The sequence below is a fragment of the Centruroides sculpturatus genome, unplaced genomic scaffold (assembly GCF_000671375.1).
Source record: "Centruroides sculpturatus isolate CEXI.00-Female unplaced genomic scaffold, Cexi_2.0 scaffold1572, whole genome shotgun sequence".
NCBI classification, from domain to species: Eukaryota; Metazoa; Arthropoda; class Arachnida; order Scorpiones; family Buthidae; genus Centruroides; species Centruroides sculpturatus.
Genome location: NW_019385782.1, coordinates 20348 through 45516, shown reverse-complemented (window position 1 = coordinate 45516; position 25169 = coordinate 20348). Strand labels below are relative to the sequence as shown.

The 25169-nt window shown below is 29.2% G+C and overlaps 1 protein-coding gene across 1 annotated transcript; it reads right to left on the bottom strand.

Annotated features, from left to right (window-relative positions):
* Positions 1-396: 396 nt before the first annotated feature.
* LOC111642096 (anoctamin-4-like) lies at positions 397-25169 on the bottom strand (the record flags this gene model as incomplete). Its single annotated transcript, XM_023388370.1, has 21 exons — positions 397-923; positions 1082-1187; positions 1863-2047; positions 6499-6551; positions 6622-6774; positions 8261-8400; positions 9690-9787; positions 12431-12485; positions 12562-12673; positions 13573-13609; positions 16162-16326; positions 16391-16465; positions 16699-16761; positions 16840-16922; positions 17012-17072; positions 17149-17254; positions 17322-17456; positions 19865-19929; positions 22359-22415; positions 22488-22543; positions 24986-25169. Coding segments are annotated over 21 exons (2187 nt in total), but the record flags the coding sequence as incomplete, so codon positions are not given.

Genomic DNA, 25169 nt, shown 5'->3' with positions numbered 1-25169 from the left:
CACCTCCACTCACATTGGTTGGTACCACTGCAGTCGGTGGCCAGCAGAAGAGTGAAAAATAACATTCCGAGATCCACTGCCTGTAGTAAATTTGACCAGGCCTACCGCAGAAGAAGATAATTTTGAGGAACTTCGAGTCAAATGTGGTCCCTCCAGAACAGCAGGCAGATGTCTTTACTACTTTGTCCGTTCGATATTGGTTCACACTGCTTGTAAATTTTGCCATGGCAGCTGGATTTCCAGAGGTTGGATCACACTATTTGGGAAATTTCACACATTGTTGCGCAAGATAACGCTTGGCTGGTGCAGCCACAGGTTTGAATCCCACTCGAAAGTAAAGAACTTGTTATGGAAAAATCAAATGGGAGCATAAGAAATAAACTCAACCCACAACGTCCAAAAATATCTGATTTTTAATATTAAAGAAATGTTTGAATACAGTTTTCAATGCGAGATAACAACTAAAAGCCATATATTAACTTTATACATTTAATTTGTTATTTAAATAACTGTACATAATTGAAAGTATATGGACAACAAATAAAAAATATAAACATCTGATATAAAAATTAATATGTATATACACATATATAATATTTGACATATATATGTATATACATATATATACATTGTTGTTTTTTGCATAATTTGAAATCCTTTCTTTCTTCTTATTTCGTGGCAATGTGCTGCACTCCATGGGAGTGATGAGGTAAGAGAGGTCTGGGTCAGACGTGAATGACCCTCTCGGCCGTTTCTGCTGACGCCGACACCGCATTGCTCAGGTTCCTCCTGTTCTGCTCCAGTTCGGCCTTGTGCAGGGCCTCCCGGGCCAGGTATCGTTGGCGCTGGATCTTCTGCTGCACTGAACGAGGGATGTCGGGAATCAGGTAGGCCACCAGTCCCGTGAAGAAGAACACCAGATGCTGTGATACAACAAAAACCATTTCAGTTATTCTGTACCATGTGAGCAATTTCCATTTTTTGTTTCTGCATTAATGTTTCAGAATAGATTCAAACTAATCCCATCCGTGTGTATATGTATAACTTACATCATAAATCAATAATCAATAAATATGCTTACCTCAAAAACAACAACAAAACTAAGTCGGGCTGCAAATATATGCCAATATTCCATCGATAATTTGTATTTTTTCGGTTCTTCGGGAGGATAGCGATAGTCTTGATATCTAAATTAAATTAATTTATTATAAGTTAATGTAAAAACAAATGAAAACATCATGTATAATTATGCTTAATGTTGTCATTTATTTTTATTTGTCTGTATTCTAAATGTACATTTGTAACAGTTATATATTGTGGCTTTATTATGTAATAAATGCTAAAACTGACATCTGTATTATGTATGCATTCACATACATGTAAAAACGTAACATATAAAATTTGACATAAAGGAATCACCAAATATAAATATGGACCTATTTGCACCCTTAACAGAATGTGTAACTTTCAAGACATGCCTGGGATTGGCCAATCCTCAGCATGTCTCAAAAGTCCAGCAGAGGATGAAAAATATAATTAGTTGTTTAGAATATTAACCACTTGTGCTGATATATTGGAAAAACATTTATGATTAAAATGTTAGTTCAATGTTAACGATACTAATATTTTCCCCAGTTTCTTAAACATAAATTAGTATTAAAGGTTTCTGTAAAAAAAATACATCCTTACAATGAAAATTTTACTTAAATACTGTAATTCTTTTATCGTTCTTATTTTATTTAGAAGTGTTAAATTCTATTTTATGCTTCAAAATCAAATTGAAAATAAAATATTTAAATTTAATCATTTTAAAATAACAACAACACTAAGTAATGAATAAATAGAACTTATAAAATTATTACCTGCATATTTTAATTGTAACATTATTTAAAGTTGACTCTAACGGTTTTATTTTCTCAGGAAAATCTGAGGTATTGAATCTGGACAGTGAATTGTTAATGTATCCCCACAGCGTCCCGTCGCTGCTATATACGCTCGTGTACACCAGACGCGGGATAAAATCACTGGTGTAAGCGATCATAAAAGCCTACAAAGATAAGTTTTGATTAAAGACACATTCAGATAGTAAAAATATTTATGGTATTGTAAAAAAATTAAAATTTCATCTGTAATTATTTCAATGATGTTGTTAATAATGTTTGAATAATCAATAATTAAAATTTTGAGAAATTGAAGTTTTCAAGTATTATTTAGTTTCAATAAGATACAGTGTACCCTCACTAATCCTATACTTACTTATTGTGCATAATTGCTCGAATAAATGAAAAGTATGGATAAATGGAATTCTACGTAAAGGAAAGGTAGTCTGAAAACATATACAGTAGAACCTAGATTATATGGACTAATTGGGGATGAAGGTAGTCCGGATAAGGAAAAATTCAGATAATCGAAACAAATACTTTAATTTGTCTTTTCATGATAATACAACACGTTTTCTTTTCGATGACATATTGGTAATATTAAAAATAGATACTGTATTTAAATTGTGATCAAATTTTCAAGAAACAAATGTTTGTATTGAATTTGGACTACTATTGACCAGCGCTAACAGACTATCTATTGTTTAAAAGGCCATCTGGTTACGCAAGAAGACGGATTTTATAAAATAAAAAGCAGTTGAAACTGCATTTTTATGAATAAAAATTTGACAAACTATTTATCGTTTTATGATGAGTAAAATTTTTTTGTCCCATTCATGACTTTTAAATAATGCATAAACCTTTGAGGCGTGAGGCCCTTCAGACCGCGAGGCATAGGAGGTGGCCCATGTTGCCCATGCCTTATGCTGCCCTTGGTCATAGAAATGATGTACTGTAATTTGAATATAAATTATTTATAAATATGTATGTCAAGTTATATCTTTATTATGACACAAAATATATTTAAGAGTTTACGACCAATGTGCGGGGTGAGAAACTTTTTTTGTTGAAACAAAAAAAAAATATGCATTCCATCACGTACATAAACAGTGTTGTAATTCGCCAAGTGCAAATCAGCAAATTCATAAAATTTTTGTTTATTTTGAACAATCCGGATAATCAAAAATCCAGTTAATCAAGGTTCTACTGTATTTAAAACATTTTTACACTGTATTTAGTTTGTATATTTGTATTAAAATATGTAGTATAGTACTGTACATACTAATTTTACAAATTCATTCATCTTTTTAAAAATAATAATACATTTCATTTTATTTTTTGAAAGAATGTTTAGTGAAATTGTGTTTCAGATTAAGTAGAGCAACCTATACTTTGTTATTTAGTTATACAGGACTACTGTATTCTATTAAAAAAATTCTCTAAATTCATCAGAATAATAATCACAAATGAAAACAATGTTTAAATTCAACAATTTAATTCATTTATACAAATTTTCTTATTTATATCTAACACAATACATTAATTAATAATAAAAAGATTAATAATCATATATCAATCTTATTATATATTATTATTATTATTATTATTATTATTGTAAAATTGTAAAAAAATGAAGAATAGCTTTGAATTAGATATAATATAAAAAATAATTTCACCTCTAATTATAGAAAATTTTCTATGTAAGAACTAATCTAATATGTACTGTTCTATATAAAATATAAACCAGTATAGTTATTGTTAAATATTAATGAAGTATGAATATTAGATGGCAGAATGACCAAAACAGCCAAACTCTAGGGACCCAGAATCAAATCTGAGTAACTCCCATTCTCAGGGGTGACTTGTTCTGGATATGTTGGGTCCCATCCCTCACAACCCGCCACCACATTTTTGGTCCTGCCAGACCCATGATGGTAATAGAAAAAAACATCCTTTTGAGCCCACAAGGCAAAACGAGTTATAAAAAGTATTCAAAGTATAATATTTGTAGAATAACAATTTTAAAGAAAATAAATGTATATAGCTAATGATAAGTTTATACAAATAATTTATATTATCATCAAAAATCTACATCTTCATACGAAACAAATAGAATTAGTGTTTTTTCAATAACCTCTTTTACAAAAATTCTAGCTTAGAGATAAATCTATGAAGTTAATAGAGACACTTAGATGGATGAGGCAGTAAGACCAGCATGCTGTTCAGTATAACAGGGACATTAGACATTAGTATACAAAAGAGGGGGATCCTCCAGGTACCACTCAGAGGTATGACCTGTAGGTGGAAAAAATGATGAAAGAAGAGAGAGAGAGAGAAAAGGGGATGAAATATGGGTCAGAGTATAGATGAGATCCCAGAGTGCCTGCATGGATTTATTGAACCAAAAGGAAAAATACATAATACAGTAGACCCCCCCTATAACGCAGGTTCAAATAATGTGGATTCATATATCGCAGCGAAAAAATTGCGACCATATTCATATAAGGATGTTAAAAGACTCGTAAAATACGGTAAAACGTCATCGCAATAGTGGACGAGAAGCCAAACTACTTTCTGCCATTCAGCACCACGCTACGGAGATTTTAGGTGGGCAAGTTGAGTTTACTATCATCTGTACAGTATTATATTTAAATACAGTAGTGTAAGTCTAATACAGTACTGTAATTTTATACATTTCTTGTGAAAAAAACATTTCTTATTCAACGGCCATAAAAATTATTTCTATTAATGATGTCTCCAAAGTTCAACGAATTTTTCGCAGAAAAATAACTTATCAGAAAATGCGGCTGCCATTTGGTGCACTGCTCCGCGACAAAAACAAGCTTAAGTAATGGCGTCATCGAACAATGCACACTCGGTAAGTAATCCTACAATTTTTCGTTTATAGCATAGTTTATATGGATTATTCCCAAAAAATTATACAAAATTTGGAAATGTTGAGTCAAATTAGTCTAGAATCGATTAATTTTATGGAAGAAAACCTTTCAAACAGTCGTAGTCCATAAACTGCCCACGTGACGGGCTGTGATTGGTTCACGTATTTAAGGATTCCTACAACACGAAATTCTTATAAAGCGGAACATATCTACCGCGTTATAGGTTGTACAGAAAAATAGGTAACAATTATGTACATTGGTGCCTTAACAGTACACCAGGGCCAGAATCCAGGTGGCAAATAATCTCAGATATTTTTCACAAACATCAGGTGCTGATGTTTCTGAAAAATTCCTGATATGCAGATGTGGGGCTTGAATCCACAACTTCTGCTTACTGTGCAAAATGTGGCATAACTTGCAACAACCTGCACAATAAGCAGGAGTTGTAGGTTCAACTTCCACTCAGGGTAGTTGAACCTACAACTTTTCTTCCAACATATTCTAAATTTAAATTGAAAATTAATTTATTTCTAATTACTAAATTTACCAAGAAATAGCAGCCTAATTAGTTGATTTCCTGAGTCTGTTAAGGGTTCAACTGGGTTCATGATGGAACATCATGGGACAGACATATACAGATGGACCACCCAAAAAAATTCCAGGGTATATTTCAATTTGTCCCTATTCATTCCCCAAAGCAACACGCTGCCATCTTAACCACTTGGTCATCCAAGCAATGTGTATTTTGCCTGTTACAGGATGCTGAACTTTCAATTTCTACTTTATATTCTATCAATCCAAAAAAAATGAAAATAAAATTTTGCTAAATTTAAAAAAAAATGATTATAGATTATCTGTGCTTTATTAATCTATTGTCATTTCCAAGATCTTTCATAGAAAATTTCTCTATAGATTCTTCTTGAAGCTTTTCTCACACAAATTTATAAAATCAAGTCACCTACCACATTAAAAGCTCAAAAAAATAAGCTGATATATTAGTTGAGATTATACTTAAAATATCGTATTTCTTAAAATCCCAGTAAAAACTTTAATATATAGTTTATGACTGCACTGACCAAACTGTGGCTCACATTTGGCTCTTCTAGTCCCTTAATGCAGCTTACACATATGTACACATTTTCTTTTTACAAACTTGGTACACAAAAATATTACTTGTGTAAGTAGTAAGTTTTCAGACTATTATGTAATTTCATATATATACAGATTGTAAGTGTATATCACACTACATAACCTTGAACAAGCAACTGAAAGCTATAAAGTACATTCATAAAGTCAAAGGAGTTAAATGTTATTTCAAAGGAGTCAATCATAAAGTACCAGTGATATTTACTATAGAATAATGATAACTAAATAATAGTGTTTTAACTATATATAATATACAGGATACAGCTGTTATATATTTCTGATAGGCAATATAAAGCTCCTATAGTGACAAGGTTTGGTCACCCCTGGTAAATTACATATCCATTAAAGTAAAATACAGCAACCAAAACAGAAAATGTAACTTTAGTTTCTAGTGTAAAAAGATATGTTATAACTTCTTTGTCAAATAATTACTTATAATGATAAGATAAATATAAAATGATTAAAATATCTCATTTGATACATGTTATTGATAATTAGACAATAAATATAATCTGTAATGTTAATTAATAATTTCGATATTATAGATTACATTACGAAATGTGTTATTAACTTACATTGCTAATCACAGCTAATGCAGATATAGATTTAAGAATTGCTTGCCACGCTCCTAAAATAAAAAGTTTGTATAATTAAAAATAATCTCAAAATAAATTATTACTAATTTAAATTATTCTTACCTATATTTGGTACTTGAGCAATTACCGGCCTACGTAATTGAGTCACATATTTATATGCATCTAATCTAATTTCAACAATATTATTTAATAAGGCAAATAATGGGGCTAGAGGAAAGGCTGCAACAAATAGAGTCACAAAACCAAATTGAATCACTGGAAATAAATGTATTTTAAAAATTAAAAAAGATAAAAACCATTTCAATATTTAAAAATAGAATAAAATAGTTTCATAAATCTAAATCTGCCAAAATCAATTAGAAATTTTATTTTAAAAATGCTTTGAACTGATTATTTCTAACCAGAAGTTTCTTACAGATTTTATATTTAATAAGAGATTATTCCACTTCCATATATATAATACACATTGATTATGCCATCACATATTCCTTTAAATTTTTACAAAAACATTGTAATTATATAGTCATTGCTCCTATCAAAAGATGCTAACTTCTCAGGAAATAGTGCGCATTAAGTGAAAGTATACTTTCCTGCACTATGATGATATATTCTAACTTAGGAAAGATTCTTTATATTGTTTAAAATATTAATAAATTAATAAATATGTATATAATTTGAAAAGCTATATATTTTTACTCCATATTCTATACAGCAGTTTTGTAGAAATAAACAAAAGTAGATAACAGCATACTTAGAATATATACAGAAGCAGAAAAAAGAATCTATTATTAAATATAAAATATATCCTTTAGGAAACTTCTGAATGAAAAAAATCTATCTGAAGTTAAACTAAAACAGAAGTTACCTAATTTAGAAGACATTTTGAGAAGTTGCCATTTAGTTAATGATTACAAAATAAGTGATATTCTGCTGTGCTTGACACACAGTTTGAGAATTAACTAATAAAATCTAAGCTTTAGTCAACTGTATTGAAAATATTAAAATCTTATCATAATGACCTGACAGTTACATGAAAATTAAATCAATCTTTCAATTTGAAGTCACTAATCCTAATAAATTGTGAAAAATTAAAAGAACTGTGAAAATAATATGTAAATAAATAACTCTTAAATTTAAAAAAAAATCAAATTATCAAAATTCATAAAGGCCTCTTTTAATTTCAAAATCAATTTGAATTATATCACTGAAACAATAAATTATTCAATATTAAAAATGTTCTACAGCCATGGTGGCCAAATTGTGGCTTTCCTAAAACCTTATTGCAGCTCCCATATATTTAATTATTATATAAAATACTGTTTCAATAGAGAATGTAGCTCTTGTATTTATGATAGGCAATATATGGCTCCTGTGATGACAAGGTTTGGCCAGCTCTGCTCTATCATTTAAATTTATTAATTCCAACATAAAAACTAATCTATATTAACAATGACACAAACAAAGATGTTAAGCAGCATTTCACATTTATTCAATTTAATAGATATTCTATTTAAAAATTAATAAGACATTTAATGATGAAATAAATACTGTTCACAAATAATTTAATTTGAAACTTGACTTTGTTTTATAGAAAATAAAATAATCAACAGTGAAAAATATTAAAATGATGTTTTTTGACTACACCTGATCACTTGTCACACTATTTTTATTTACTATTTAATTTAATTTTTATTTCATTTGTTTAAATAAAAATTAAATAAATTTCAAAAATCTTGCTTACCCATTTCCAAATATTCATCAAAGAGAGCCATTCTATCACATTCTAGAAGATTATAATCTTGTTCCCAACGTGTCGTAGCTTCGCGAGTTGATAGTCCCTCTCGACCCCTCCACCACTGCCTCCACCAATTCATTATTTTTCTAAAATATATAATTATTAGACACTTAATTATTTTTAAATATTTGAAATTTATATTACAGTATCCCTTGATTAACACAGTTAATTAATCCCTTGATTCTACCATATATATAAAAATTGTGTTAATGAAAATATGGTATCTATTTTGAGTAAAGCCACACAAATTAAAACTTCTGCCACATGTATATAGAGATTGCCACAATTAATTTCATATGTTAATCAAATCCCACATTAAGCAAAACTGTATTAAGCAAAGGATACCTGTATATTACAATCATAATTTGCTTTATTATTTATATGTGACAATGCAATGATCAATTACAATATTCTACAATTAATCAAACATTTTTTGACTTGATAACAACCATAAGTTATCATTATTTGAAGTGGCAACTATTCTGAAATCTCACTAGTTGTTGAGACAGATAATAAACTGTCTATTTTCTTAGTCTTATTGATAATTTGTTAGTTTCCTCTAATATAATGCTAATGATAGAATGCCTATCTTAATAATTACTTTAAATCTGCATCAAAATTTCTTGTTAACACTATTGAGGAGTTGAGATATTAAACTATTTTCTAAACAATCTTTGATAAATTATAGATGCACTGCAAAAGCCAGGAAATACAATCTATAACACAGACTCAAGTTCATTCAAACATACAATGTGTCTGAAAAATTACTGTGCAGTGGAAAAAGTTTAAGTTGGACTCTTCAGCAATTGTTTCCTGGAACTCGAAAACTTTCTCTTCTTGACAGCTTACCAGTTGCAGGAAGTGTCTGAAGCACTGCCCATATTGCAAAATTTGGCTATCAAATTTCACATGGCATTATAATGGAGCACCCACACATCCAAAAATTTCTGGACAAAGCTTTGTTGCATGGTATCCATGAATTTTCTATTGTTACAGAACACACTCCACCAGGAATATTTGCTGCTCAATCATCAACACCATTACCACTCAGCCAATACAGACTTGCACTCTCATTCTCAGTCAACTGTATCTGAATGAATGTAAGTAAGCATTCCAGAACATCTGTGAACAAGGTAATAATGCCATCTACTGCAAAGTGGAAACATAGGACAGACAATTTACACAACTCATATGCAATTTTATATGTATAATTTTAATGTCATTACAAATTTCTCACTTCATAGTAACTTCTCAGACACCCTGTACAACATTGTGCATATAGGCAGTATTTACACAGCAATATAAAGTATTAAAATTTATTTGTTAATCCTTTAAAAGAGATTTATTCATTAAGAACAACAAAAATGAAACTTACGTGTAAAAGAGTTCTGTAATATTATTTAAAATTTGTTTTCCAACCATAACAACAGCAAGTTGAATACATACTTCAAATAAACATCCTCCAAGCTCACACTTCAAGAAATAATTAAATTATTAGAATCTGCTACTTTTTTTTACATTATAAAAAAATTATTTTTGAATAATTTCAAATATTAGTAATAAAAATATTTTAACTGTTTAATAAACTCAAAAGTTTATAAAAATATTGAGTTAGAAACTTGTTTGAATTAATTCTTAATTTATTCCCAACAAACAAACATCTAAAGTATTATCCCTAGGGTATACATTATATTTAATAAAAATAATAAAATAAGAAAAAAAATTATATATTTTAGGATTGGTCCCATGTCCATTGGAAATATGTCAAATTCTCTAAAAAACTAATCTTTCAGAACACATCTATCTTCTAATGAAATTCTTGTTATATATTTGTGAAGAATTGAGTGCAAATGTTATTTTCTGGGGTTGTTATAATTTGTTTGATTTTTACTTATTTTGGGGTATTTGTTTTGTTAAAAAGGCAAAAAACCTGCACTCTTCATTCAAAATTGATCTCTATTAAAAGCTGAAACTGATTTGTTTCAGCTTGTAAGTAACAGCTGCAGAGTAAAGCTGAAGCTTTACCCTGCAGCTGTTACTTACATCATCAGGTTCCAATGGCATCTATAATTTGGTGAATTAAAGATGGTCATTAAATCATTATGTCAGAGGGTAATTTAATCAAAATAACAACAATAATATTCTGTCAAATATGGTATGACAAAATTGTTAGCAAGAGAAAACTGTAAAACAATCATTAGCAAGTGCATATGTAAATGAGCATGCAGTAATGTTAAATGTGACATCACATTTGATAATTAAACACTATAAGAGAACCAAGATGCAATTTTTAGTATAGTTCAAATTGAAAGTGCTCCAATTGTGATAAATAAGTAGTTACTTGGAAAAAAGTTGCTATTGTAAGTTTGATATAAATTATAGAATTGTATATCAGAGGCTGAGATTTAGATTTAAGTTAGAAGTTAAGAGGTATTTCTTGTTGGGTAAAATCTGTTAAACCTTTTTTGCAGTTCTGATTGATTCAATTGTTAGAGATAGATTAAATCATTTTGTTCAATAGTAGTCGTTCAAAACAGACTACATTGTGTACCAGTTAAGTTATTATTTTTGACTTTATGTTGTTCAGAATAATTATTATTTGTTCAAAACTAAGTAATTTTTATCCTATAATTATTGTTGTAATTACCTAACATACTAGTGTACTAATGTTAATTAAACTTTAATAATGGAAACTTGCTAATTATAGCTTGAACTACTGGTGTTTTGTGAATGTTAAGTGTGATTTTAATCAGTTTTATCTGCTCTGGACTTTTTAGTTATTTAATAAATTACAAAAGTTTGGGATTACTGGCCTTATATATTGATTATATAACATATATAAATTTATTTTTGTGTGCGCCATCAACTGACCAACTCGATATTAATAATTCAAAAATTGATGGTGTTCAGAATGAAGTTTGAGTTCATTGTTATGTTTCTTTGTTTTATTTCTTAAACCCATTTTACATATACAATATAAAAATTTTAATGAACTCCACATAAAAAACTAATTTTAGCTCTTTAAATCTTGGTTTCTTTCATTCAGTAAACATGGTTTAAACAGTGACTTCATTTACAGAGATGTTTATTGCTTATTTTTGATATAAGTATCAACAGACTTGTTGATTCTTATTTCAAAATTCATCCATACAGGGAAGTAAGAATTTCTCTATGTATAATTTAAAAGTAGAAACAAGAAACATGAGTTCTAGAAACAAATTCTTAAAAAAAGTCTGAAATGATATACAGAAAAATGTATAGTTATAATAATTTTTTAATCAATAACTTTTAAGAATTATTATTTATATGTATTTTTATACATGTATAAATTTACATAAAAATTATATTTGTTTTTACACACATTATAAAAGTATGTGTGATTATATTTATAAAATTAATTTTAGTAATTAGTATTTTAGGGAAAACTAATTCATAAGTATTCATAACATATATACAGGGTATTCCCCTCGAACATCCCTAATTTTAAACCATTCTGTAAAATCTATTTCTTCAGATAAGTGAAGTGAAAAAAAAAGTGTTTGTAAATGTTGGTCAATACTACAAATTTTGTTTGCAAATGCTTGAAAGGGTTGCTGCTTCTACATGGTGACAGTCATGGTGGATCTCCACTGCCGCACATCAAGATTACTGTAGCCCCCCATTTTTTGGTCTACCCAATCACTCATCATCTCTTAGAACTTTTTCTTTGTGGACATGTCAAGGATCGTGCATATTCCATAAAAGTGCCAAACATGAGAGTCCCATGTACAAGAATCATGAATGTCATTTAAAGTTATATGTGCCACCAACCAATCAACTCCACATTAATAGTTCAAAAATTGATGGTGTTCATTTTTATATAAGCAAAGAATTTATATAAAAGATGCACTTTCAATTATCATTGTCTACAGCACTACACTCACATTTATTTTTCCAACTAGGAATATGTTCAAGGAGAACACCATGTATATTTATTAAATGGACATATAAATTTTCAACACAATTTATTAGCTCTATATTGTAAGTGAATGTACATTTTTATTAATTGACATTTTTAAAATATAAAAGTGTACAATGGATTTAAATAACAAAATACATTGTAAAAGTTTCACTAACCTGATCCTGTCTATATCCAAATAAAGTAATTGTATCTCCTGGATGTCCAAAAAATCTGAAAACAGACCACATTGTCAAAATTATATAAGATAAACTAATAAAACAAAATGATAAGGTATAATACTACTTACCTTCCTTTAAAAAATGCAATGTATATGAGGGATGAATACATGTTTATGAATTCAAATAAAAACATTTTAAATGTGAAACTGTCTTCATATTCTCTTTGTGTTCTTGGTTTTTCTAAAAAAAATTATAAATTTCTTCAAAACTTGTTTATTTTGACTTAAGTTTCATGCTTCTTTTTACATTAAACAAACTGACATTATTTAATACTTTTAAACTTATCCATTTATAAAGTACAAATTTTCTAAACATGAGCTATTTCTAAAATTTTCTTTAACAGAGATTCAATGTTATAAGTAACTATTTGTTCATTGTTACGAGAATATATTTGAAGGATTTCTCAGATAGTAATTGGAAGAAAACAGAAAATAAGTTATAGATTTGGTGCAATAAGTAGTAATTTTTATCACTATAGAATGATCATTTTACTAATACATGATTTAATGAATTTACATAAAATAATTTAATAGGAAAGTTTATCAGTTATTGTACACTAGATAGAAAAATGTTTAATTATGATTTACTATACAGGTTTGTTTATTTTAAGTTTGGTGCTGTTAAAAAAATATAATGTTTAGAATATATATTTTTATAGACAGTTTGCAAAAGAAAATGAAGAGCACAAACTGGTAGTAGTTAAAGAATAACCTTATCTTCTTTCCAACGACAATTTTTAATTTAACAAACATTTTCAGTTTGATTTATAGGCAAATATCAGGTCTGAAGCCAAGCATAACATATATTGTATTCTACTTTGGCTCCAAAATCATATTAGATTTGAACTTGATGTTAGCCTATAAATTGAGCCAAAAACATTCGTTGAATTAAAAATGTTTGCTGGTAAAAAAAAATTCATTCTTTGTACATTACAGACAGACATTATCTAAATATTTTCAGACTTTATGTTTGTTTTGTTTAACTGTAAAAACAAAAAGCAATTGATTTAATTTTATAGTAAAATCTATACAGTTATAAAAACAACTTTCATTTAAATCATTTTATTAAACCATACATACCAATATTTGTTAGTTTTGTAGCAATGATTCTATATACCTATAAAAATAATACAAGAGTTTAAGCACAGTATTTTGGTTTCTAATAACAATTTCAAAATAAAAACAAGCTAAAGAAATGAATAACAATTGTTGGTAAGAACTCAATTATTGACAGAATTTAAAAATTATTTTTTTTAAAGTCAACTGGGGATTCAACAGTATAATATTTGTTGCATTTATTCTAAAATAATGACAATATTATTCAGATTTACTTGTATGCCATAAAGTTTATTTTAAAAAAAGCAATTGTCAAAAAAAGCAATTTTTTTGACAAATTTAGCTTCTGTCAGTATTTTAATTCAAATCACACATATCTTATTTACATAACTTTGCTTTAATTCAATTTTAGAATTTATTTATTTATTTATTGCATATACAAAAGGAAATATCACAAAATAATTGATATCCTCCCCTGAAAATAATGCCTGTAACAAAATATTAAAATACAAACAACAAAGAATAAAAATCAGTATGCATGATAAAAAATATACATATATAAACAAAAGATTATATATTATAAATATTATAAAGTAACCGTTTACAAATGTGTTTAAAATGTAGAAAATCTTCATGTAGAGATTGTTCCATGCATCCCATATTCTAAACAGACTGAAAGAAAAATTATCTGAAAGAAATGGAAAGCCTAAAAGATAGGATAAAAAAACAAGTTTGGTTACGAGTAACTCGTGGCAGAACTCTTAGGCACAGCTAATCAGAATGAATGGAACCATAGAAGTATTTGTATAAAAGTAAACAGTCAAAATATTTGATATGTTCAGTAAAACTGGAAATTCCCAATCTGGACTCAGCAACATTATCATTAGGGGTAAAAGGAAAGTTAGAGTGTTTATTTAGAATAAGAAATATTTTTTATAATTCTTTTAATACTTTTTGTAAATGAGATGAGGAATCCATAGCCCATATTGGCAGAAAATAATCAAGTAGAGACTGAATATTGACAAAATAAATGGATCACGAAACTGTTTTTGAGGAAATAGTTTTGCAAAAATGCCAAAGAATTCCATGGTGACTAGCTAGAGATTTAAAAATCATATCAACATGTCCTTTGAAAGTAAGTTTAGGATCAAAAATGATCCAGAGGTTATTATAAGAATTAACATATTTTATAGGATTATTGTAAATATAAAATGAGAATTACAAATGAAAATAGAATATTAAAAAATTATAGTTTAAATTTAAAATAAAGCAAAATTAGATTTGATTATTATTCATTAATATTTTTAGAAAGAGAGAGACAGATCTCATCTTTCTAGAGAACGATATTTTTAGAGAATTATTAATCTACTTCTGATCATATCAGTGAATTTATCTAACATTGAGAACTTTTATTTGACTCTCTCTGCCTTATTACAAGTGCCCTTTTATCTGGCCTATCATGAGTGTAGCAGGGACTATTGCAGGTCTGGCCATATTCATGCATAGCCAGATGATGTGGAATGGAACTCAATATATCTGGAACCAGCCATCCCCTCAAAAATTCCCAGGGAGATGTTTATCTAGATTTGATCCTGGGTCCTCCAGATTGGTACACTGATGCCTTAACCAACTTGGCCATCTGGACACCAACATTGAGAACTAATAGGAATAAGTTATCTACCATCTTTTCAGCATATAAGATGCATCTCCAGTTCAGCACAGAATGTTTAGGGAGAAGTATTTAATATATTTTAACTATCCTGCACTTCTTGGCATCAATTCTTTTTTTACTGTATTCTGGTTAAAAAATAAAGTAAAATTAGAATGCCCATTCTTGTTTATCAGGAAAGAGCAGGAATTTAAAAGAAGTCATTGAAATATTACACAAATACATGCAAAAGCAACTTAGCTATAACAAAAAATAAATAATAATTACATGTTGTTTAATTAAACAATAATATATACATTTTTATTCAAGAATTAGGCTAGGTAGATGTTATCTGTAGCCTACTGAAAGCCATTTGAAAAATTTGTTAACCTATGAGAGATTGTAACTTCAGATAAGATGCAGGGGTTCTTTTTAATGAAGTCACATTTTATATGCAAAATAAAGCAAGTAAAATTTTCTTTGGTAAGTTTTAAGTTTTCTTTAGTAAAAGTTATAACTCTGACAGTATTTATCTAAATATATAAAATTGCTTGTCCTGACTGACTCACTCATTCATTCACTGATTCATCATCGCCCAGAGCAAACCGCTTAACCTAAAGAGGTGAAATTTGGTACACAGTTAGGGTACGTCATGGAAACGCACACTAAGAAAGGATTTTTCGAAATTCCAACGCGGGGGGGNGAGAAATTTTTCTTATAAATATATAATTCATTATTTTAAAATTTGTAAATATCCTAATTAAAAATTAATTTTTAGTGTTCAGGAATTGAAGAAATAGATCGTCACTTACAGCAGTGTGGTGAATTAATGCCAACCTTACAAAGGACTGTTGACTTAGGAATTCATCCTGATCCAAATGCTGAAAGTATTAATAGAGGTATTTAAATTTTGTATTAATTTATGACAAAATACGGATAATTTAAATTATAATTATAATAATTACCTTATCCATTATTATAATAACCAACAAGTTAAGTAAAGCAGCAGATGTAGAAGTTGTCAATTTTGCATAATATCGCCACATCAGATGGTTGCTGGCATGTAATGCGGCAAGAATTGCTATGCGGTACACAATAACTCCAAACATTGCTCCAAGTACCATTATCAACTACAAATATATTTATGTTTGTTAAAGCATAAATCCTATTTAGAAATATAAATCATTTTCTTACCATAAAAAGTACGGCAGAATGTGCTCCGGCAAGCCTACCGACTTTATTCCAGAAGGGCAGAAATGGTTCCAATGTCTAAAATAAACATAAAATATCACAGTTTATTTATATTAATCACTAATGAATATTTAAATAAATGTTTGTATGATGAATTTAAAGTGTTAGCAATTTTAAGATCTGTCATAATTTTTATTAAATTAAAATTTGTACTTTCAAATTTCAATGCATAAATATAAATTTTAGGAAGTGAAGTAAAAAGCTGAAATTAATCATTTCACCTTCTTAATAAAATCAGAAGGTGGTCTTACCATGGTTACTGGATTTAAACGATATGTTAGAACTGTACTTTCATATTCGGGACGTATAATTTCCTAAATAAACTGGATAATTAACATCTATATTCATTTAAATTAATATATATATATTTTTTTACAACGATATTTATTTGCCTGTTCATGATCAAAATCAGCCAAGTCCCATTCCCATGCAATCGTGGCTTGTTTTCGTTTCCATAACTCCATAAACATTGTTGCTTTATATAAATATAATAAATATCAATATTTCATTTTACACATTACATAATTTATAAAACTTATTGTAGCTTTTAATAATTAAACTCACCCCATAGCGACATAAAAACAGCAAATCCAACTGTGGCTGGATTATCAAATAAATGTACAACCTTAAAATGAAAATAAAAATTAGTTTCACAAATCAATAATAAGTAAATTATGCTAACAACCCAATATATAACTTACTCTACTAAATAAACAACCGTCTTTCAACTGCCAGTAATCGCACCGTTTATCACACAACGGGCACATGACGTGACTACCGGAACCATTCTCATTGCAGATCTCTTGACTAAATTAAGCAAATGTGATTAAATGTGTTTAAATCATTTACTGTGACCACTGTAAAAAATTTTTACCTTGGTATATTTGTTTCCATTGTCGATACACCATAAAACATTGTTAAAACACCCAAACCAGCTGGGGGTATTAACATTGTTGTATAAAAACCAAGCCATGCAAAGTACAAGCCTGTTTTCTCACCAAAATATCTCCTACAATTTAAAAATGAATGAAATATTGAAATAATACAGAAAATTTATTTGTTACAAATAGTTATTTGTAGCAAATAAATTTTATGGCCATTTCAAAGTGGAACTTTGAAATGAAAACTACTGGACAGAATGTTATCAAACTTGGTAATAGTGTACAGGACTTCATGGGATTTTTTTTTGCGGGACATAAAGTTCAAAACTCACCTCCAACAGGAAATGGCACTGTCTGCAATATTGTTAAATGAAATAAGACATGAAGACATTGTTGAAAATGTTTTTAATCGGTTTTAAAACGCATTACAGAGCATGTTTAATGTGGTGTGCACCATTTTTGATAAGCAAGTTACATCGCATTACTGTGTTCTCAACAGTAGCTCTTAGCATATCACTTTCTTCCTGCCATAAGCCATTGTGATTTTGCATAACCCCACAAACAGTTTCATTGTAAAACCAATTAAAATTATTTTCAATGATGTCTTCATGTCTTATTTCGTTTAACAATATTGTAGACAGAATCACTTCCCATTGGTGGTGAGTTTTTGAACTTTTTTTTCACGGGAAATAAAATCCTATGACCTCCTGTACAATATTACCAAGTTTGATAACATTCTGTCCAGTAGTTTTCATTTTATGGCCATTTCAAAGTGAAACTAATTATAATCACCCTGTATATTAAAACTATCAATATTTACAAAACACAAATTCTTAATAAATAATACATTAGAACAACACAACATCACATTAACTCAATAAATATATAAAGAAAATTGCTTTTTGCCCTTGGTATAATTAAATTAATTAAAAATCTACTAATGTGAGGCAGATAATAAGGACTTATCACACCAGTGATAATAAACACAAACACCCAGGTATCAATGGAGTACATTTAATAAAATGAGAAGGGGTGTACATTAAAATCGATTACATTAGCAATTAACATGAAATAACCAAAATTCATTTTGGACTATCGGAATAGTCCCTCTTCAGTTGGTAAGTATTTTTAAGTATTTTAACCTTTTAATATGTATACCAACTAAAGAGGGACTATTCCAATAGTCCAAAATGCATTTTGGTTATTTCATGTTAATTGCTAATGTAATCGATTTTAATGTATACTCCTTCTCGTATTATTAAATGTACTCCATTGATACATGGGTGTTTGTGCTTATTATCACTGATGTAATAAATCCTTATCATCTACCTCATATTAGTAGATTTTTAATTAATTTAACTGATAAATATATATTAATACACAACCAACCATCAACTGTAATAATCAGGCAGATTACAAGCAATAAATATTAAATTTGAAAATTATATGATAAGGCTTTAGACGCCAACCATTGACGAAAGTAGTAACTATGATTTTAGATTTTTATGATTTTTAGATAAAGAGGAGTCGCTCAGAGGTCCAGGTGGCATAACTGGTCAGCATACCACACGTTAAGCGAAGGTTGCAGGTTCAACTCCGCTACACTAAATTCTAAATTTAATATTATAGTTACTATTTTCATCAATAGTTGGCACCTAATGCCTTATCATATAATTTCCAAATTTAATATTTGTTGCTTATAATCTGCCCGATTATTATGGTTGATGGTTGGTTGTATATTAATATATAATACATTAGATATGCAAATTTGTTTGTCTTTGTGCTAACAAAACAATAATTTTCTTGACATTTTATTTTGATTCATAATATATAATTTTTTATGACAAAAAACCTATCCATGCTAAATATAGAGTTTTGAGTTATACAATTGGAAAGAGACCCATTACTAATGTAAATAGCACCTGTATGGGGGATACTATCAATCATCCTACCAAGAATTCTTTGTAAAACACTACCAAGAGGCCACAAAACTGAGTTTAGACATGAGCCTACTCTGCCTACCTATAGTACTATAAACACACATTACAAAGCATGTAGTTTGAATGAATGTTAAATTTAATCGTTCAGAACTTTGATGTTAAGAAAATAATTCTGTCACAATGAATAAATTTAAAACGACAGAAAATATATAGATTTTTTTTATAAGGTTTTTATTTTTAAAAAATAGAGAATATATGGTTTTTGGAAAGTTATTCTTTGATTGAAGTTCTTCCAGGAGATTTGAGAGATATCATGCCATATTATTTGACTTTTTAGTCCTAATATTTGAGCTTTCTTCCATCTTTCAAACTCCATTATGGATTTACGTGTAAAAATTAGAAACATCTACTCAGTGTCTTGGAAATGGTTAGTAAAAAAGACTACAAAAGAGTATTTTTTTTCAAGATAGAAAAGTTGATATTTTAGTTTATTTTCCTTAAGTGCAGTGAAGCTACTTTTGGAAAATATTTTAAATTCTCTCATTAACTAATTTAAACACACAATAATTTAGCATAATAAAAATTATTATATTTACCTGATAAGATTTAAAGGCTGACGTTTATACCAAGAAGCTGGTCTTGCCCATTCACTGTACAACAACTGTAAAAAAATAAAGAAAAATTATTTTAATACATTTGTTTTCTAAAATTATCACTTTTATGAATACTTATTTACATTTGAATAAGAACATAATTTATAAAGTAATATACAAAATAGATAAAATACAACTTATTGGACCAAAATGATATAGTAAACACTTCAATCAAAAGTCTTAAATTATTTTCCAGTAAAAGTTAATTAGCAAAAGTTTTTTCAACTAATGTTTTCAATCTGTAATTGGAGATCTTCTTTGGGTCTTGATTCTAAATTCATTGACGAAATGCTTAAATCAAACAATGATGTTTTTTTGAAAAATTAAATGAAAGAGATTCTCGAGATATAACATTAATGTTATTAGATAATTTGAGTTTCTTCAGTTCAATAATTAATTGCTACGTGTTATTGATGGTAAAGTTGTAAGTTTTTAAGTGTTCTTTAAGAATGTTATGCATGGCTTTTTCTAAGAGGTGCATAGGGAATTTCGCATTACACACCAAATGTGAGATTCAGCCTTGTTTATTTACGGCACGACTTAGATTTTTAACGATACTATTTTATTAACCTACTGTCAACTTTCACACCTGGGAGTTAATCACTTGACAAGTTTTCAGCAACTAAAAAGACGCTTTCTCATAACTTCACGACCTATTGTTGCAAGTTTGTTAGTTGAATATAACAACAGACCGATCTTCGGGGCAGTCATCCTTCGCCCTACCAACTGTGCAGTCACCCATTTTTCGAAGCTTAAACATTACCTGAGTGGAATTTTCTGCCTATCACCTCCTACTCCTTCATCTTTTGATCGCGGATTGGATTACCTAATTACCGATATCTTAGCAAGTGTCTTGGATTACCTGAACAGCAAATTGACTTTATTATATGTACAACCAAACTTTTCCCTCCAAAGATCATAGAAAGTACCCATTCTGGAGATCATCAAAGGACCAATCCATCAGGTATCTATCACCATGCGTTTTAATGTGAACTCTCTCTCTCTTACCACCAGGGCTGTGGAGTCGCATAAAAATCTACCGACTCCAACTCCGGCTAAAACACCAAAACTCCACGACTCCGACACCGATTCCACAGCCCTGCCAGGGCTGTGGAGTCACGTAAAAGTCTATCGACTCCAACTCCGACTCTTCCTTACCATCTGACTCCGGTTAAAACACCAAAACTCCACGACTCCGACTCCGACTCCACAGCCCTGCTTACCACAGAAGCCAATTATCCCTCTTTAATGAGGAACGTGTTTCCTGTATTCAATGTCTTAGATTACTATTAAACGTTATTTTGTTACCCTACTCTGCATAATCACTTCCGGTGTGCTGTGTCTCTCTCACTCAATCCAGAATCAAATCGCTCAGTAACGTGACTGTTTGTGTGACCTATTTCAAAATCACCATCTCGGCTTCCGGGTTAAGCAAGATCCAGTGGTGTCATCCTGACAAGGCATCAAGGAGGTGCCGACCCTCCAGTCACAATGGGTCATATGGTGTTGCCCAGTTTGTGTGTTTTCACATAGGCGAAAAATGTCAGGAGAAGCAATTACTGTCTTGTTGAATTTTAATTTTTTTGCTAAAACTGTGCAGATAAATCTGGTGACACGTGAATTAACCCTTGCCGGAAAATACTTTAAGACTTATGACTGAAGTGTTTAATATTAAAAATGTTCTCATAAATGTTCTCACAAATGTTCTTAATTGTTAATTTCTTAAAGAAATTTCTTAATTTCGTGAATTTTTGTTATTTTGGTCACTGAGTTTAATATTTACCAATTTCAGTTTGAAAAAAAATTTAAAATATACTAAACAGTAAATAAAAATTCTTTTATTTGATCCTTTGGTTTACTCATTTGCAAAACTGATAGAACCTTGTGCTCTTAAATAATAAAGCTATGCAACAAATTTTTATATCTGAATAATTTTAATATCATACACTTGAATCCTACTGCAGAAATTAATAACTTTTTATACTCTTTCTGCTTTGCTATACAAGCGTTCCTTTGTTTCATGTCCATTTAGTCAGATTAGTAATAGGACAGCCAGGTAATAAGGAATGAATCCAAAATGGTCAGACTAAAGCACCCCAAGAAACATTTGAGGATTAATCTGATGCTGAATCCAGTTTATTCAGTGTAGCAGGCAGATGTGTTTATTACTTGTCATACAGTTGATGGATATATATATTTTTTTAGTTTTGACTCTTTCTGCTTTGTGGACACTAAGAAGACCTTTTTTCCATAACTGCTATGGATTTGGTCAAGCCCACAATGAGACAGATGGACCGATCCTGGTCCCAAGAGTGGAGGCTAGTGCCTTAATTGCCTCGGCCATCCAGCTGTCAGATATAGATATTTGTATTCATCAGATATTAATGAGAATTGCTATCTAATATTAATTCAAATTATATCTTTTCAAACTACATACCCTTCTTTCATTTTTTTCTTCAATTTCTGGTTTAAAGGCACCTTTACCATATGGACCCTGAAAAAGTTTTTGAAATACATTTTAAATTTAATTAAACTTATCTATATTAAAAATTTTTCACATACTTACATCATGCAGAGGATAGGCAGCTGAATATGTACCATTGCTTAAAAGATGAGTAATTCCTACAGTCATAATAAATACGAGCAATACATAAACAAGTTTTGAAACAAACAAACAAATTATCATAATCATTAAATTATTTATAAAAGAATCAGTTAAACTAATGCAAAATAACACCATAAAAAACTGTAATAAGAATGTGATTTATTTCACATTCTTATTACAGTCCGTAGGTTGACATCCTATTTATGTAAAAGTTTTGTATGCAGATTACATGAAGTAATCTGCATACAAAACTTTTACATAAATATGAAGTAAGATAGGAAATAATAAGAATAGTACAAAGCTAAAATAAATGAAAGACCACGATTTATTTGAGATTATGGATGGGCATCTCCTGTAGGTAATACTGACACAATGTTTTACACCACAATTGCCAAGAGACATTGGGTCAGTATTGCCTACAGGAGATGCCCATCCATTTTCAACATACTGTGCAATAGAAAAGACCTTCCTAACCCTGACATAATACCAGGCATTTATAATGTCCCTATCAGAGACAACAGGTGTGATAGGGAAATGGTGTACATTGGCTCCATTAAACATTCAATGGCTCCATTAAACATTCAATGGGGGTCAGATTATGGGAACACAAATCTGACATACAGCATAGTAGGAGTACGACTGCTAAATCGTAATATCATAATATCACTAATTAAACATCTGTAAGTAATACAAGATGGGAGAGCAGAATAAAAGCAGAATAAATATAACAAATATTTTAATGGATTTTTTTGAAACTTCTGTTAACTATACAGAAATATCATAAAAACATACCAGTAAACTCCTATCGGTAGGTTAAGTTATAAATCTACTCGCGATTTACATAATGGGGTCAGGGTAGCAATATCTAGCACCAATATCTAGCATGCAGGCAGCTAACAGCCCAGAACTGATCTTGGATAGAATCATTGGAAGCGTTATACAATATTTTGATGTGTAGCAAACCGCGTGAGGTTGGTGCTATGTAAAGTGCATGTGCGAATGCGTATAATCTGGCTGCTTTATACCATTCAGATATTTTCGCCATGAAAGCTGTCCCATATTTGACAACACAGTGCTTCCATTTCACCACTGATATTCGAATATACAATAGCAATCTTATCGTTTTTTCACATGTAGTATAGAAATTTGTAATAACATACATATTGTGGTTATAATAAAATATTAATTTTAATTAATTCAAAGTACGTTAAAATAATTAATTGCACAATATGTATTTATATTTTAGAAAATACAAGGGAAGAGGCACTTCCACAGCTTCCAAGGATGGCATGCCACTGCTATACATAAGTCTGCATCAGGTTTAACGTATAAATGGAAGATTCAAACTACAAGTTTATTTATGTTAAACCTGATGTAAACCTATAAAAAATGGTCAAAAACATTTGTTTAAATAAATTAAAGAACAGTATTTAAGTTGTTGTTAAAGCTAAATTAATTTCAGCTTACACAGAAGTTTTTATCCAAGATAATTCAAAATAATCAGTTTTCTGTTACATAAGATAAATTATGTGTCAAAAAAGATAGAAGTTATTCAGTTGATTGAGAATAGTACAATATATATACAGTATTACAAGACCTATAGAAAGAAACTTTTAGCAAAGGCCAGATTAATTCAAAATTGATATTAATTAAATTGATCTGTTTATTAAGCCCTGAAACAATTCCTATATTTTTACCAACATAGAAAACCTAAACACAAAAAGAATTCTACCATTTTAAATTATTGTAATTATTTTAATTATCAAGAAATATGCAATATATACCAGTTTAAATTTTAAACAGTTTGAATGCAATTTATTAAATGAACAGCTTGTTATAAAATAATTTGTATGTGAATTTATGTAAATAACTCCATGTTTTGTTGACATTTTGTATTAAAATTGTACTTAAAATTACATTTGAAAAAACTGTGAAGAAATGACAACTTGTCAAAGATTTTTATTATTTGTGTTATTATTTTGCAGTCTTTTAAATTTACAAAAAAAGTATCATATTGTATGTCAATATTCAAATTTCAGATTTTTCAGGCTATAACTTGGTTAAACTTTAATTAAAGTTTAGCCAAGTTATAGTGAACAAATTTAGTCAACAATCATTTCTTGAGTTGTCTATTTAAAAAAAAAAAATGCATGGGTGAGCACATAGAACTCAAAGTGAGTCAGATTTGAGTGTCTTATATCCAGAATATTCAAAATTATTTAATTATTAATATTAATACAAGATGGCAGCCTTAGCCATGTATCTTTAGTCCAAAGTACTTAGTTTGATTAGTTAAAGTTTAGCCAAGTCATAGCCTGAAAAATCTGGCATTTACATATTTATATTTTAGTTTATATTAACAAAATCATTTGTAATAAATGTAAATTTAAGCAAATTATAAAATGTAAATCAAAGGATAAAGCAAAAATCCAATCCGACAATAACAAAAGTAATCGTACCCGTCGTTCTTCCTCCATCGTCACAGGATGTGCGTAAGAGAATTTCCCACACGATACGACTCCTTTGACCAAAGCTAAAAAATGTTTCTTGATCTCGATTTACAAATCTGTTGAAAAAGATTTTCTTTAATGGAATAAATTTCCAAAATGTTGAGAATTTCTCTAAAATACTCAAAAAAATAAT